At 43.9% G+C, this 15,553-nt stretch overlaps 1 protein-coding gene across 1 annotated transcript; it reads left to right on the forward strand.

Annotated features, from left to right (window-relative positions):
- The first annotated feature begins 2,133 nt into the window (after positions 1-2,133).
- On the forward strand, positions 2,134-13,632 carry LOC112222236 (protein disulfide isomerase Creld1). Its single transcript, XM_024384953.2, has 11 exons — positions 2,134-2,351; positions 7,889-8,031; positions 8,229-8,311; positions 8,798-8,908; positions 9,052-9,143; positions 9,219-9,398; positions 9,520-9,615; positions 10,122-10,205; positions 11,111-11,206; positions 11,386-11,526; positions 11,612-13,632. The coding sequence occupies exons 2-11, from the start codon at positions 7,915-7,917 to the stop codon at positions 11,830-11,832; spliced, it is 1,221 nt and encodes a 406-aa protein (XP_024240721.1). The 5' UTR covers positions 2,134-2,351; positions 7,889-7,914; the 3' UTR covers positions 11,833-13,632.
- The last annotated feature ends 1,921 nt before the right edge of the window (positions 13,633-15,553 follow it).

The raw sequence follows: 15,553 nt of genomic DNA on the forward strand, positions 1-15,553 counted from the left end.
ATCCTGTTTCCATTGATCATCCTTGAGATGTTTTTACAACTTGATTGGAGTCCACCTGTGGTAAATTCAACTGATTGGAAATTATTTGGAAATGACACACCTGTCTATAGAAGGTTCCACAGTTGGCAATGCATGTCAAAGCAAAAACCAAGCCATGAGGTGGAAGGAATTGTCCGTAGAGACCCAAGAGAGCATTCTGTCGTGGCACAGATCTGGGGGAGAGTACCAAAACAAATCTGCAGTGTTGAAGGTCCCCAAGAACACAGTGGCCTCATTCTTAAATGGAAGAACTTTGGAATCACCAAGAATCTCTAGAGCTGGCCACCCAGCCAAACTTAGCAATCGGGGGAGAAGGGCCTTGGTCAGGGAGATGACCAAGAACCTAATGGCCACTCTGACATAGCTCTAGAGTTCCTCTGTGGAGATGGGAGAACCTTCCAGAAGGACAACCATCTCTGCAGCACTCCACTAATCAGGCCTTTATGGTAGAGTGGCCAGATGGAAGCCATTCCTCAGTAAAAGGCACATGACAGCCAGCTTGGAGTTTGCCAAAAGGCACCTAAAGACTCTCAGACCATGAGAAACAAGATTCACTGGTCTGATAGAACCAAGATTAAACTATTTGGCCTGAATTCCAGGCATCACACCTAGAGGAAAGCTGGCACCATTGCTATGGTGGTGGCAGCATCATGCTGTGGGGATGTTTTTCAGCGGCAGGGACTGGGAAACTAGTCAGGATCAAGGGAAAGATGAACGGAGCAAAGTACAGAAAGATCCTCGATGAAAACCTGCTGCAGAGCGCTCAGGACCTTAGACTGGGGCAAATGTTCACCTTCCAACAGGACAATGACCTTAAGCATAAAGCCAAGACAATGCAGGAGTGGCTTCGGGACAAGTCTCTGAATGTCCTTGAGTCGCCCAGCCAGAGCCCGGACTTGAACCCGTTCGAACATCTCTGGAGAAACCTGAAAATAGCTGTGCAGCGACGCTCCCCTTCCAACCAGAGCTTGAGAGGATCTGCAGAGAAGAATGGGAGAACCTCCCCAAATACAGTTGTGCCAAGCTTGTAGCTTCATACCCAATAATGTCTAAAAAACAGTTTTTGCTTTGTTATTATGGGGTATTGTGTGTAGAATAATGTGTGAAGATTGATGAGGGAAAAAACTATTTCATCAATTTTAGAGTAAGGCTGTAACCTAATCAAATGTAGAAAAAGGCAAGGGGTCTGAATACTTTCTGAAAGCACTGTACATAGTCATTGAACACTTTTATCATGTTTACTTCCTGTTTTACCCATTTCATATGTATATACTGTATTCTAATCAAGGTTCACCCTATATAACTACTGCTGTACACACCTTTCCTTTCCTATTCATATACTGTCAATACTGTCCATACCCTCCATTATATATACAGTGGACAAAAAAGTATTTAGTCAGCCACCAATTGTGCAAGTTCTCCCACTTATAAAGATGAGAGAGGCCTGTAATTTTCATCATAGGTACACTTCAACTATGACAGACAAAATGAGAAGAAAAACATCCAGAAAATCACATTGTAGGATTTTTAATGAATTAATTTGCAAATTATGGTGGGGGGGTATTGTTTTGTGTTGTTAGGTATACTGCACTGTTGAAGGTTGAAACATAAGCATTTTGCTGCACTTGTGATAACATCTGCAGAATATGTGCACTCTATGCGACCGATTAAAATGTGATTCGTTTTTGTATTCATCTCTGAACTGTAAATGGGTGACATTGTTGTATTCAACAATTATCTTCGTTTCAAAGTGTTATATGGTTAATTTGTAAAATATTTTTTTTACTAAGTGGTTTGTTGGTTAATTGTATAACATTTTATGCATTTGTGCGTTTTGTTATGGTGCAGTTCTATGTCATGACTGGGTTATCCATCATCAGTAATAGGTATAAAGTGGTTTGCTTCTATTTTCTGTGTAATTGTTGTACTGTGCGTTTGTTGGCTATTTAGATATTATGTTTTAAGTGTTGAATTTTGCAGTTTTTCTAATCTTGAATGATTTACCTGTCTGAAAGTGTATCAGGGCAAGGACCCATTCAACTTCTTTAAAACAAGACACGCCCTTATTTGTACTCGCGGGTAATGATTGGTTGAAGACTGAAGTCCCAGTGGGATTGGGCAGTTTCCTGCCAGCTGCGCCTCAGCTAAACGGAGTCTGGGAAGAAGAATCAACAAGAACCACTGCATCAGCACCGGTCAATGAATGGCACGGATGAAGAACTAAACCGGTGAAAGACCGTGAAATTGTATTAAAGTGCTGAGGACGCTCCAATCGGTTGTCTACAAGCTCTTGAGAGTTTATCAAGCTGAAGGTAGGATGCAGCGCAGCATAATTTATTGGGAGCTAGCTAGCGTTAGCAGGGTAACGCTAATTTAGCTAACATTAGCTATCCATCTAGATAGATTGCTAGTTTGCCATAGCAGTGCGTTAGCTGGGTAGCTAACTAGTTATCACAGTCAATTTACTGCCATGCAATGTAGCAATAGACAAGAAGAAATAGCCAGCAGAGGTGGTTTTGATGACGTTTAAGATGGATAATCATGTCATTACTTGTACTGACCTGATGGAGGGTTACCTGATTTGCCAACGGGACTTTACAGTAACTAGCTAACGTTAGCTGACCACACTAGCCAGTCTAACTGATTATGAAGATGCTATTCAGAATGATGATGATCCTCATTAGACCACAGCCTAAATAGTTCAGTCAAGGCAACAATGTAGTGAGCTCCATACCTAGCTTTCTAAGAATTTAACTAGCTATATTTTTTTTTGCCAGGCAGCAGAGGCAATGGAGCTTAATCATCACTAGGCTTACCCATAACAGGATCCAACTAGGTTTGGATTTGTCAATGAACATTGACTATGTGAGAGATACAGGAATTCAGTGGCTCTGCGTTGTTTACTGAAACATTGATATAACTCATCCTCTTATCTTTTCACACACATTTAATCATGCTGGCCATCATGACAATCAAATCAAATGTATTGGTCACATACACATGTTTAGCAGATGTTACTGTGGGTGTAGTGAAATGCTTGTGCTTCTAGCTCCGACAGTGCAGTAATATCTAACAAGTAAATCTAAGTAAGGAATGGATTAAGAATATATATACATATATGTCATAGCAGCATTGGAGTAAGATACAGTGACATAGTATAGAGTACGGTATATACATATGAGATGGGTGATGCAATATTTACAAACAATTAAAGTGACTAAGATACCATAGAATAGTATAGTGTACAGTTTATACATATGAGATGGGTGATGCAATATTTACAAACAATTAAAGTGACTAAGATACCATAGAATAGTATAGTGTACAGTTTATACATATGAGATGGGTGATGCAATATTTACAAACAATTAAAGTGACTAAGATACCATAGAATAGTATAGTGTACAGTTTACACATGAGATGCAAGATACGGGGACATTTATTAAAGTGACTAGTATTTCATCTCCTTAAAGTGGACAGTGATTCCTAATCTATGTCTATAGGCAGCAGTCTCTGATGTGCTGTAAATGGCTGTTTAACAGTCAGTGGTATAGTCTAAAATAAAATACAATATATACATATTAAATGGGTGATGCAATATGTAAACACAATTTAAAAGTGACTAAGATACCGTAGAATAGTGTGAAGTGCAGTTTATACAGTTGAAGTCGGAAGTTTACATACACCTTAGCCGAATATATTTAAACTCAGTTTTTCACAATTCCTGACATTTAATCCTAGTAAAAATCCATTTTAGGTCAGTTAGGGTCACCACTTTATTTTAAGAATGTGAAATGTCAGAATAATAGTAGAGAGTGATTTATTTCAGCTTTTATTTCTTTCATCACATTCCCAGGGGGTCAGAAGTTTACATACACTCAATTAGTATTTGGTAGCATTGCCTTTAAATGGTTTAACTTGGGTCAAACGTTTCGAGTAGCCTTCCACAATCTTGCCACAATAAGTTGGGTGAATTTTGGCCCATTCCTCCTGACATAGCTGGTTCCTCCTTGGGAGTGATTTTCAAATGCCTTAAGGTACCACGTTCATCTGTAAAAACAATAGTACGGACACGCTTTTTCAGTCTTTTTCTGCCCACACATTTTCTATGAGATTGAGGTCAGGACTTTGTGATGGCCACTCCAATACCTTGACTTTGTTGTCCTTAAGCTATTTTGCCGCAACTTTGGAAGTATGCTTGGGGTCATTGTCCATTTGGAAGACCCATTTGTGACCAAGCTTTAACTGATGTCTTGAGATGTTGCGTCAATATATCCACATCATTTTACTCCTCATGATGCCATCTATTTTGTGAAGTGCACCAGTCCCTCCTGCAGCAAAGCCAAACAGTTCTATTTTTGTTTCATCAGACCAGAGGACATTTCTCCAAAAAGTCCGATCTTTGACCCCATGTGCAGTTGCAAACCGCAGTCTGGCTTTTTTATGGCGGTTTTGGAGCAGTGGCTTCTTCCTTGCTGAGCGGCCTTTCAGGTTATGTCGCTATATGACTCGTTTTACTGTGGATATAGATACTTTTTTACCTGTTTCCTCCAGGACCTTCACAAGGTCCTTTGCTGTTGTTCTGGGATTGATTAGCACTTTTCGCATCAAAGTACATTAATCACTAGGAGACAGAACGCGTCTCCTTCCTGAGCGGTATGAGCGGCTGTGTGGTCCCATGGTGTTTATACTTCAGGCGTTTAATAAAAAAATAATCCCAAGGATAAACCAGACTTGTGGAGGTCTACAATTTTTTTTCTGAGGTCTTGGCTGATTTCTTTTGATTTTCCCATGCTGTCAAGCAAAGAGGCACTGAGTTTGAAGGTAGACCTTGAAATACATCCACAGATACACCTCCAATTGACTCAAATGATGTCAATTTGCCTATCAATTTGCCTGGGGTGGCAGGTAGCCTAGTGGTTAGAGCGTTGGACTAGTAACTGAATGGTTGCAAGATCGAATCCCCGAGCTGAGAAGGTAAAAATATGTCGTTCTGCTCCTGAACAACGCAGTTAACCCACTGTTCCTAGGCCATCATTGAAAATAAGAATTTGTACTTAACTGACTTGCCTAGTAAAATAAAAAATAAAGCCTTGACATAATTTTCTGGAATTTTAAAGGCACAGTCAACTTAGTGTATGTAAACTTCTGACCCACTGGAATTGTGATACAATTATAAGTGAAATAATCTGTATTTAAACAATTGTTGGAAAAATTACTTTTCATGCACAAAGTAGATGTCCTAACCGACTTGCCAAAACAATAGTTAGTTAACAAGAAATTTGTGGAGTGGTTGAAAAAACCAATTTTAATGACTAGTAAATTTCAGACTACAACTGTACATGAGTATTGCTAGATACGGAACATTATTCAAGTGGATAGTGATCCTTTTCCTTAAAGTGGCCAGTGATTCCTAATCTATGTCTATAGGCAGTTGCCTCTGATCTGCTAGTGACGGCTGTTGAGCAGTCTGATGGCATTGAGATAGAAGCTGTTTTTCAGTCTCTCAGTCCCAGCTTTGATGCTCCTGTACTGACCTAGCCTTCTGGATGATAGCGGGGTGAACAGGCAGTGGCTCGGGTGGTTGATGATCATTTTGGCCTTCCTATGGCATCGGGTGCTGTAGGTGACCAGGACAGCGTGAAGTTTGCCCCCGGTAATGTGTTGGGCGGACTGCACCACCCTCTGGAGAGGTTTGCGGTTGTGGGCGGTGCAGTTGCTGTACCAGGTGGTGAAACAGTCCGACAGGATATTCTCAATTGTGCATCTGTAGAAGTTTGTGAGGGTTTTAGATGTTAAGCCAAATGTCTTTAGCCTCCTGGGGCTGAAGAGGCGCTGTTGTGCCGCCTTCACCAAACTATCTGTGTGGGTGGACCATTTCAGTTTGTGATGTGTGAGGAACTTGAAGCTTTCCACCTTCTCCACTGTGGTCCCATCGATGTGGATAGGGGGGTGCTCCTTCTGATGTTTCCTGAAGTCCAAGATCATCTCCTTAGTTTTGTTGATGTTGAGTGAGAGGTTATTTTCCTGGCACCACACTCCGAGCCCTCATCTTCTCAGTGTAGGCTGTCTCATCGTTGTTGGTAATCAAGCCTACTACTGTTGTCATCTGCAAACTTGATGATTGAGTTGGAGGCATGGTTGGCCACGCAGTCATGGGTGAACAAGGAGTACAGGATGGGGCTGAGCACGCACACTTGTGGGACCCCAGTGTTGAAGATCAGCGAAGAGGAGATGTTGTTTCCTACCTTCACTACCTGGGGACGACCGGTCAGGAAGTCCAGGAACCAGTTACACAGGACGGGGTTCAGATCCAGGGCCTCGAGCTTGATGATGAGCCTGGAGGGTATTATGGTGTTGAATGCTGAGCTGTAGTCCATGAACAGTATTCTTACATAGGTATGCCTCTTGTCCAGGTGGGACAGGGCAGTGTGGTGGCGATTGCATTTTTTGTGGCTCTATTGAGGCGGTAAGCAAACTGAAGAGGGTCTAGGTTGGCAGGTAAGGTGGAGGTGATATGGTCCTTGACTAGTCTCTCAAAACACTTTGTGATGACAGAGGTGAGTGCTACGGGGCAATAGTCATTTAGTTCATTTACCTTAGTCCTTGTCCCTAAGAATGCAATGGTGGCCATCTTGAAGCATGTGGGGACAACCGACTGGGATAGGGAGTGATTGAATATATCTGTGAACACACCAGCCAGCTGGTCTGTGCATGCTGTGAGGATGCGGCTAGGGATGCCTTCTGGCCAGAAGCCTTGCGAGGGTTAACCTGCTTAAATGTCCTACACACGTCGGCCAGGGAGAAGGAGGGCCCACAGTCCTTGATAGCGGGCCGCGCCGGAGCCACTGTATTATCCTCAAGGCAAGCGAAGAAGGTGTTCAGCCTGTCCGGAAGCAGGATGTTGGTTTCTGTGAAGTGGCTGGTTTTCCTTTTATAATCCGTGATTGTCTGTAGACCTTGCCACATATGTCTTGTTTCTGAGCCATTGAACTGGGACTCAACTTTGTCCCTATACTGACGTTTAGCCTGCTTGATTGCTTTGCGGAGGGAATAACTACACGGTTTGTATTCTTCTATATTCCCAGTCTTCTTGCCCTGGTTAAATGTGGTGGTTGGCTTTCAGTTTTGCGTGAATGCTCTCATACAGTATGATGGTGCCGACGGAGATGGCAGCATCGCGACAAACTCTTATTCAACTCTGCAGTATTTTTTTGTTCATGTGCTATTTATTTGACGTTATTAGCTCAGGAATTGTCATTACATACAGCCAGGAAGAACGGTTGGATATTAGAGTGGCGGTAACTCACCAGAACTTCCAGCGTTATGACCAGGGTTACGACTTCCCTGTAGCAGGTCTTTTGTTTGATCTCCCCAGCGCAGGCTGACCCAAAACAACGCCGGTGGAGAAGAGGTACTTAAGGCGGTCTTGTGGTCCAACTTAGGAAGCGTGCACGCCACCCATTGCTCACAAGTATTTTACTCGCTAATGTCCAATCTCTGAATAATAAAATTGATGAACTCAAGACAAGAGTTGCTTTTCAGAGGGACACCAGGGATTGTAACATACTCTACTTCACGGAAACATGGCTCTCTCGAGATACACTGTCTGACTCTGTAAAGCCAGTCGGGTTCTCAGTACATCGCGCTGACAGGAACAAACATCTCTCCGGGAAGCAGAAGAGTGTTGGTATATGTTTTATGATTAACAACTTATGGTGTAACTGTGATAATATACAGGAACTCAAGTCTTTCTGTTCACCCGACCTAAAATATCTCACATTCAAATGCCGACTGTACTATCTCCCGAGAGAATTGCTCTGTCTGAATCCCCTGTCTCTGTTCTCAGTGGCTGAGTGGTAGGTAGTCCAAGCCATGTGGTGGTCGTGGCCCCTGCTCCCTGGCCTGGTACTCTTCTCTGTGCTGTCTGTGGTACAAGTACAGACTGCACCATGTCAGACCTGCCGCAAACTAACTGACAGCTTCATCAAGGTAGGAGTCTCTATCTCTGTCTCTCTCATTCCCTCAGTCTGTTGATTGGTTTTGTCGGTCATATTGTCATTTTTGTATCTATCGGTATCTCTTTTTCTTATTGCTTATGTTTCGGTCAGTAGCTGCCATTTTACTCTCCTTGCTGTTCTGTTTCTGTCTTCACCTGGTGGTCTTCCATTAAAACACATTTTTTTCAGGGCCTGGAGAAAACATCCAATAAAAACTTTGGGGGTGGGAACACTGCTTGGGAGGAGGAGAAGCTGGCTAAATATGCTCGCAGGTACTTTTGGCTCCACTAGGCCTGTCACTAGAATCTCCACAAATATACAGTCATAGGAACTGCAGTCTTTAATAAGACCTGCAGTCTCACATCTGTGTTTATGTAGAGGAAAGCCCACGAGGCCTGCTAATCCCTGACAAGCCTTAGCATGTTGTTGAATGGCCAATGCACCTTTATTGTGTTGCTATGAAGGCTTGTTACCTGATGCCTCTGACCTGAATTGGACTCCTCATGACTGAGCCAAGGCGATGCTGAACCAGTACAGTACAATACTGACAAGACTAGGGCTCTACACCACATATGTCCTTACACAATATGACAGCCTCTCAAAACTAGGCCACACTGTGTGTGTCTGTGAGAGTGAGCGAGCGTGTGTCGGAGATCCTCCTAGAGTACATAATGGAGAATAGGAGGGTGTATTTGTTTTCTCTGTTCTCTAGTGAAGTGTTCCACATTACTCACGTCTCCTCTCCTCCTGGTTCTCAGTGAGACCAGGCTGCTGGAGATAGTGGAGGCAGCATGTGAGAAATCTGACTTTGACTGTAACAAACTGCTGGAGCAGTTAGAGGACCAAGTGGAGACATGGTGGTTCCACCGGTATGTGTGTGATCATGTAAATGTGGTATATGTATAATCACTTTTGTTTTACTGTTGTATTTACACACCTGTGTATTATATTGTTATGTGTGTGTGTCCTTCCCCTCTCATCACTGACCTTGTGATTGTCTCTGTGTGTGTAGGCAGCAGGAGGCTCCAGATCTATTTGAGTGGCTGTGTATAGAGGAGCTCCGACTCTGCTGTCCCCCAGGACGCTTTGGCCCAGACTGCAAAGGTATTGAACACACACACACACGATAGTTCTCTCTCTGTTGTCACATTATAAACCCTGTGTGTTGTTGTGCTGCAGAGTGTCTGTCCGGTCCTGGAGGTGTGTGTGGTGGTCTGGGTCGCTGTGAGGGAGAGGGTACCCGTCTGGGAGATGGAGAGTGTGTGTGTGATCCGGGGTACTTTGGTCAGCTGTGTCAGAGCTGTGCAGATGGCTACTACAGAGAGAAGAGCTCCAATCACAGCACACCAGCCTGTGCAGGTACCCAATCAGAAACAGTTTTGCCTGTCTGATCATGAACCAGACAGCCTGGCTTATTCTCAACCAATCTCATGTAGAAGTCTCACAGACTAATCACTTCTTCTCTCTGTGTGATGTCTAGCATGCTACCACTCCTGTAAAAAATGCTCAGGGCCAGAGGACTACAAATGTGTGGACTGCAAACCTGGGTGGATCCTCCATGACAACAAGTGTGTTGGTGAGTATTTGGCTTTTGTGTGTGTATTTGAGAGAGCATGTGTCTTCTGTTAGCTTTCTTACTTTGTATCTGTGTTTGTAATGGAGAAATTCAGTTTCAGTTATGAGTAATTATTAACACAATGCTTTGTGACACCCATTTGTGTACAGGTCCATTTAATGGTCATTAGACTTGATACTAAATGGATTGTTCTCATATCTGGAGGTAAAAGGACCGAGGACACTGATTGTTGTTGGATTCTGTGACACTGTGATTCCGTGACACTGTGATTCAAGCCTGTTAGTAGGTGTTTTCAGAACGTTGGTTCTGTGAGAATAGATTAGAATATAAGGGTCTGCTTAGAGAAGACAGGTTAGACATGGTCTCTTTCTGTGCTGGAGGTGTCTCCCTGTTGCAACTTGTATTAAACCAGATTGATTTTGATTGACTTCATCTGTGACTGCCCTTCTTTTTTTTCACCTTGAAAATCCCTACTACAGTGTTTAACTTGTGAATGTTGTTTCCAGACACTGATGAGTGCGGCACAGAGCTGGCTCGATGTCTCTCCAACACATATTGCCACAACACAGATGGATCGTATGAGTGCAGAGGTACTGTAGGCTCTCCCTCTACTATCTGCTAGTAACAGAGGTACTGTAGGCTCTCCCTCTACTATCTGCTAGTAACAGAGTACTGTAGGCTCTCCCTCTACTATCTGCTAGTAACAGAGTACTGTAGGCTCTCCCTCTACTATCTGCTAGTAACAGAGGTACTGTAGGCTCTCCCTCTACTATCTGCTAGTAACAGAGGTACTGTAGGCTCTCCCTCTACTATCTGCTAGTAACAGAGGTACTGTAGGCTCTCCCTCTACTATCTGCTAGTAACAGCTAGTAACAGAGTACTGTAGGCTCTCCCTCTACTATCTGCTAGTAACAGTACTGTAGGCTCTCCCTCTACTATCTGCTAGTAACAGAGTACTGTAGGCTCTCCCTCTACTATCTGCTAGTAACAGAGTACTGTAGGCTCTCCCTCTACTATCTGCTAGCAACAGAGGTACTGTAGGCTCTCCCTCTACTATCTGCTAGTAACAGAGGTACTGTAGGCTCTCCCTCTACTATCTGCTAGTAACAGAGTACTGTAGGCTCTCCCTCTACTATCTGCTAGTAACAGAGGTACTGTAGGCTCTCCCTCTACTATCTGCTAGTAACAGAGTACTGTAGGCTCTACCTCTACTATCTGCTAGTAACAGAGTACTGTAGGCTCTCCCTCTACTATCTGCTAGTAACAGAGTACTGTAGGCTCTCCCTCTACTATCTGCTAGTAACAGAGTACTGTAGGCTCTCCCTCTACTATCTGCTAGTAACAGAGTACTGTAGGCTCTCCCTCTACTATCTGCTAGTAACAGAGTACTGTAGGCTCTCCCTCTACTATCTGCTAGCAACAGAGTAATGATGGTTTGTGTTGTTGGGAAACCTGTGTTCTGACCCAGACCTCTGTTCTCTCTCCTCTGTGCCAGGCTGTGACCAGGCATGTGTGGGCTGTATGGGCAGTGGTCCTGCCCGCTGTAAGAAATGTGCTAGGGGATACAAGCTCAGAGGAGCCAAATGTCTTGGTGAGGGAACGCGGCTGTGTTTTAATTTATCTGTGTTGTTCTCTTTTACTCGTCTATAGATGGTTTGGCCAATCAGAAGAACCTTCTGTTACAGCAGCCTGACTACTTACTTGTAGTGTACATCTGTCTCTGTCTTGGTATGGGTGTCACTCTGTCCATGTTCTCTCTCTCCCTCCTAGATGTGGATGAGTGTAGTGAGAGGGTGATAGCGTGTCCAGGGCTGAATGAGGCTTGTTTCAATGAAGAGGGCTCCTTCCGCTGTGAATGTGCTGACGGCTTCATCCGAAGGGACAGCATCTGCGTGGAGAACCAGCCTTACAGTAGGACACGCGAGCACCCTTGATAGTTCTCTCTACTTGGCACACTCCTATATACACAGCATCTCTCTCTCTCTCTCCTCATCAGGTGGTCCAGAGAAGGGCCTGTTTGATGACATGACTGATGACGAGGTACTTGTCCTGCAGCAGATGTTCTTTGGCGTGGTCATCTGTGCCCTAGCAACGCTTGCCGCCAAGGGTGACATGGTCTTCACCGCCATTTTCATCGGGGGTGTGGCCGCCATGGCCGGATACTGGCTATCAGAGAAGGGTGATCGCATGCTGGACGGCTTCCTGAAGGGACGCTAGCCTATCAGGAGCCAGGGATACAGGAAAGATGAAGGAACTCATTGAATGCAAGCCGATGTGGGTGACAAAGACTGGGGGTGGGACGGCTACAGGAATGCTAGCCATTCAGGAATGTACTATACTACTTTGGGGTGGTAGGGGTTAGGGTGGGAGAAGAGGGGTCCTAAAGGATGCCTTGAAAAGGTTTGGGATTATTGTGGGTCTTCTGGAATATGAACTTTCCAAATGTTAGAGGGAGGTGAATAAGAGAACATGGAGCTCAGAGGAAGGTCAAATCAGAGAGCTCAATGGAGGGAGTGAATATAGAAGAAGACCAGGTACTACTTGATCCAAAAACACTGAGAAGACACTAAGGAGACTGGAGTGTCTGTCTGCACTGATATGGGAGACAAAACCCAACCCTCTTGCCTCGACTCTGGGGTAGGGAAGGGACGGAGTAGGGGTAGGATAGGACTACTACTGATTGTTACCAAGTTATTATGCATTTGTATCTTCCACTGGACAAAATTTTGCTCTAAAATGATATATGGTTCAAACCAGGTCGCAGGTTAGAATTCTCAAGCCGACTAGGTGAAAAATATGTCAATGTGCCCCTGAGCAAGGCTCTTAACCCTAATTGCACCTGTAAATTGCTCTGGATAGGAGTGTTTGCTAAATGACTCATTTGAGTTCATGTCTGTCCATTTCCACTCATCACAAATCAAACTTCTTAGGCACCCCTTACCTCATCAGCATCTCCTGTTCATCATTTCACCTTTTTACTGAGGAACAGAGGGTGTTCCCGTGGTGATGGGAGATGGAGGGTGAGAATGTGATTGTCATTGGGGCTTTGCACTGAAGGCTGCTGCTATGGTGGACTTGTTAAGGAAATAACTGATGTATCCTGTTGCGCCAGTTGAATTCCATCCCATGTTAAAACACTGTTTATTTATAATCCTGTTCATATTATGACTGTGTTTATCTGTGTTTCTGCACAGACAGATTCTTGCTGTATGAATGCACGAGAAAAGGATCCGAGAGGCTATACTGTATGTATTATCATATGATTGGCATGGAAGACTTTATAGAGCTGCTTGTTTCCCTCTAAACTGTACAACCAGGATACAAGGATAATCACTACTGCTTCACCACCCCCTAAACCTACTGCCTGAGCAGTCTGTGTGTGTATGTGAGAGTAAAATACTCTAGTCCTCTTGAAGATGTCTCCCATTTCATTGTTTTGCAATAGGTCCTTTCTAAAAAAAAAATGTGTTTGTTTTTAGCAAAGACCTTTTCTGATTTTTATTCTGTGTGTGTGTGTGTGATACATTGAGTTTGATCAGCACCAGGTAATATGGGGTACTGTACAATGAAATGCACCAGTGTATTTATCAGAGGTGTCAACATTTTACAGTTGAAGCAACTAAATGATATCTGATCAATCGTATCCCTCCACATTATTCCCCCCCCCCCATCCTCAGTAGCTACTAGATCTAGCACAATTGTTATTCAAATTATCCATCTTTTTTCATTTTCAACCTTCCAGATGTTGTTTTCAATAATATCCATTTTAGCTGTTAATAATCATGTCCTTTTGTTATATAACGTGTGTGTGTGTGTGTGTGTGTGTGTGTGTGTTAGGCCTACATTTCAACTGCAGTTCTTTGCATTATGATCATTATTAAAAAGGAATAATTCTCTGTTTTTAGCTTTCCAATAACCTCTTACCATTTTATTTTGACATGCTGTTGAAAGAAATTTAATGTGAACTCATGCTGCTTATTGCTGAAGACTATAAATAAAATACTGCCGTTGCATGGAGACGATAGATTAAAGCCATTCAAGGAAACAGATACAGGAGAAACCCCCTAGAATGCTAGCTATGTAAGACACTGTGAGCAGAGGTGTGTGCTTCTATTTCAGTGTGCAGCTCCAGTTAATTGTGCTTGTGGCACAGCAGTTCTCTCTCCATCAGGATCTCCAGAGAGCAATGTCCTGCCCCTCTAGCTATGCTCCATCAGCTGCGCATACACACAAACACGAAAGAGTAGTATATATATATATATACTGTATATATAAGTACAAAATCTCACATTAGGAATAAGTGCCTGTGTGTGTATTACCCTCCTATTCTCATTTCTGTACTAACTCCTCTCTTCTGTGTTGTATCCTTTGCTCTCTCTGACTGGACAGAGCAAAGCGATCCACATCCCATAAAAACTCTGCCTTACTGGCCAGCTGCAGCATCAGCCCCCCGCCCACTTCTCCTCCATTCAGCTGCTCACATACCTCCTTCCTGGAAAATAGAGAGACGGAGAGATACATAAACATGACAAGCTCAGCTAGGTATAGGAGGGAAAGGAATCATTCAGACGAGGATGCTTTTACCTGTACTCTCTCAGTGCAGGTTCTGTAGAATGGCTTCTGCCACATCTGGTGACACCTAACGAAGCCCCAGAGAAACATTTATTATAAAAAATCTAATTTGATTTGTCACATGCGCCGAATACAACAGGTGTAGCCCTTACAGTGGAATGCTTACTTACAAGCCTTTAACCTACAATGCTTTAAGAAGTTTTTAAGAAAAAAAGTTAATTCAAAAATAGAAAATAAAAGTAACAAATAATTCAACAGCAGCAGTAAAATAACAATAGCGAGGCTATATACAGGGGGTACCGGTACAGAGTCAATGTGTGGGGGCACCAGTTAGTCGAGGTAATTAAGGTAATATATACATGTAGGTAGAGTTAAAGTGACTATGCATAGATAATAAACAGAGAGTAGCAGCAGTGTAAAAGAAGGATCTGGGTAGCCCTTTAATTAGCTGTTCAGGAGTCTTATGGCTTGGGGTTAGAAGCTGTTAGGAAGCAGTTTGGACCTAGACTTGGAGCACCGGTACTGCTTGCCGTGCGGTAGCAGAGAGAACAGTTTATGACTAGGATGGCTGGAGTCTAAACTAGGGTGGCTGGAGTCTTTGACAATTTTTAGGGCCTTCCTCTGACACTGCCTGGTATAGAGGTCCTGGATGGCAGGAAGCTTGGCCCCAGTGATGTACTGGGCCGTATGCACTACCCTCTATAGTGCCTTGCGGTTGAAGGCCGAGCAGTTGCCATGCCAGGCATTGATGCAAGCGGTCAGGATGCTCTCGAAGGTGCAGCTGTAGAACCTTTTTAGGATCTGAGGACCCATGCCAAATCTTTTTTGAGCGGGAATAGGCTTTGTCATGCCCTCTTCACGACTGCCTTAGTGTGTTTGGACCATGATAGTTTGTTGGTGATGTGGACACCAAGGAACTTGAAGCTCTCAACCTGCTCCACTGCAGCCTCGTCGATGAGAATGGGGGCGTGCTCGGTCCTCCTTTTCCTGTAGTCCACAATCATCTCCTTTGTCTTGATCATGTTGAGGGAGAGGTTGTTGTCCTGGCACCACATGGCCAGGTCTCTGATCTCATCCCTATAGTCTGTCTCATCGTTGTTGGTGATCAGGCCTACCACTGTTGTGTCATCGGCAAGCTTGATGATGGTGTTGGAGTTGTGCCTGGTCATACAGTCATGAGTGAACAGGGCATACAGGAAGGGACTGAGCACACACCCCTGAGGGGCCCCCGTGTTGAGGATCAGCGTGGTGGATGTGTTGTTACCTACCCTTACCACCTGGGGGCGGACCATCCGGAAGTCCAGGATCCAGTTGCAGAGGGAGGTGTTTAGTCCCAGGGTCCTTAGCTTAGTGATGAGCTTTGAGG

This window comes from Oncorhynchus tshawytscha, linkage group LG22 (genome assembly GCF_018296145.1).
Source record: "Oncorhynchus tshawytscha isolate Ot180627B linkage group LG22, Otsh_v2.0, whole genome shotgun sequence".
Taxonomy (NCBI): domain Eukaryota; kingdom Metazoa; phylum Chordata; class Actinopteri; order Salmoniformes; family Salmonidae; genus Oncorhynchus; species Oncorhynchus tshawytscha.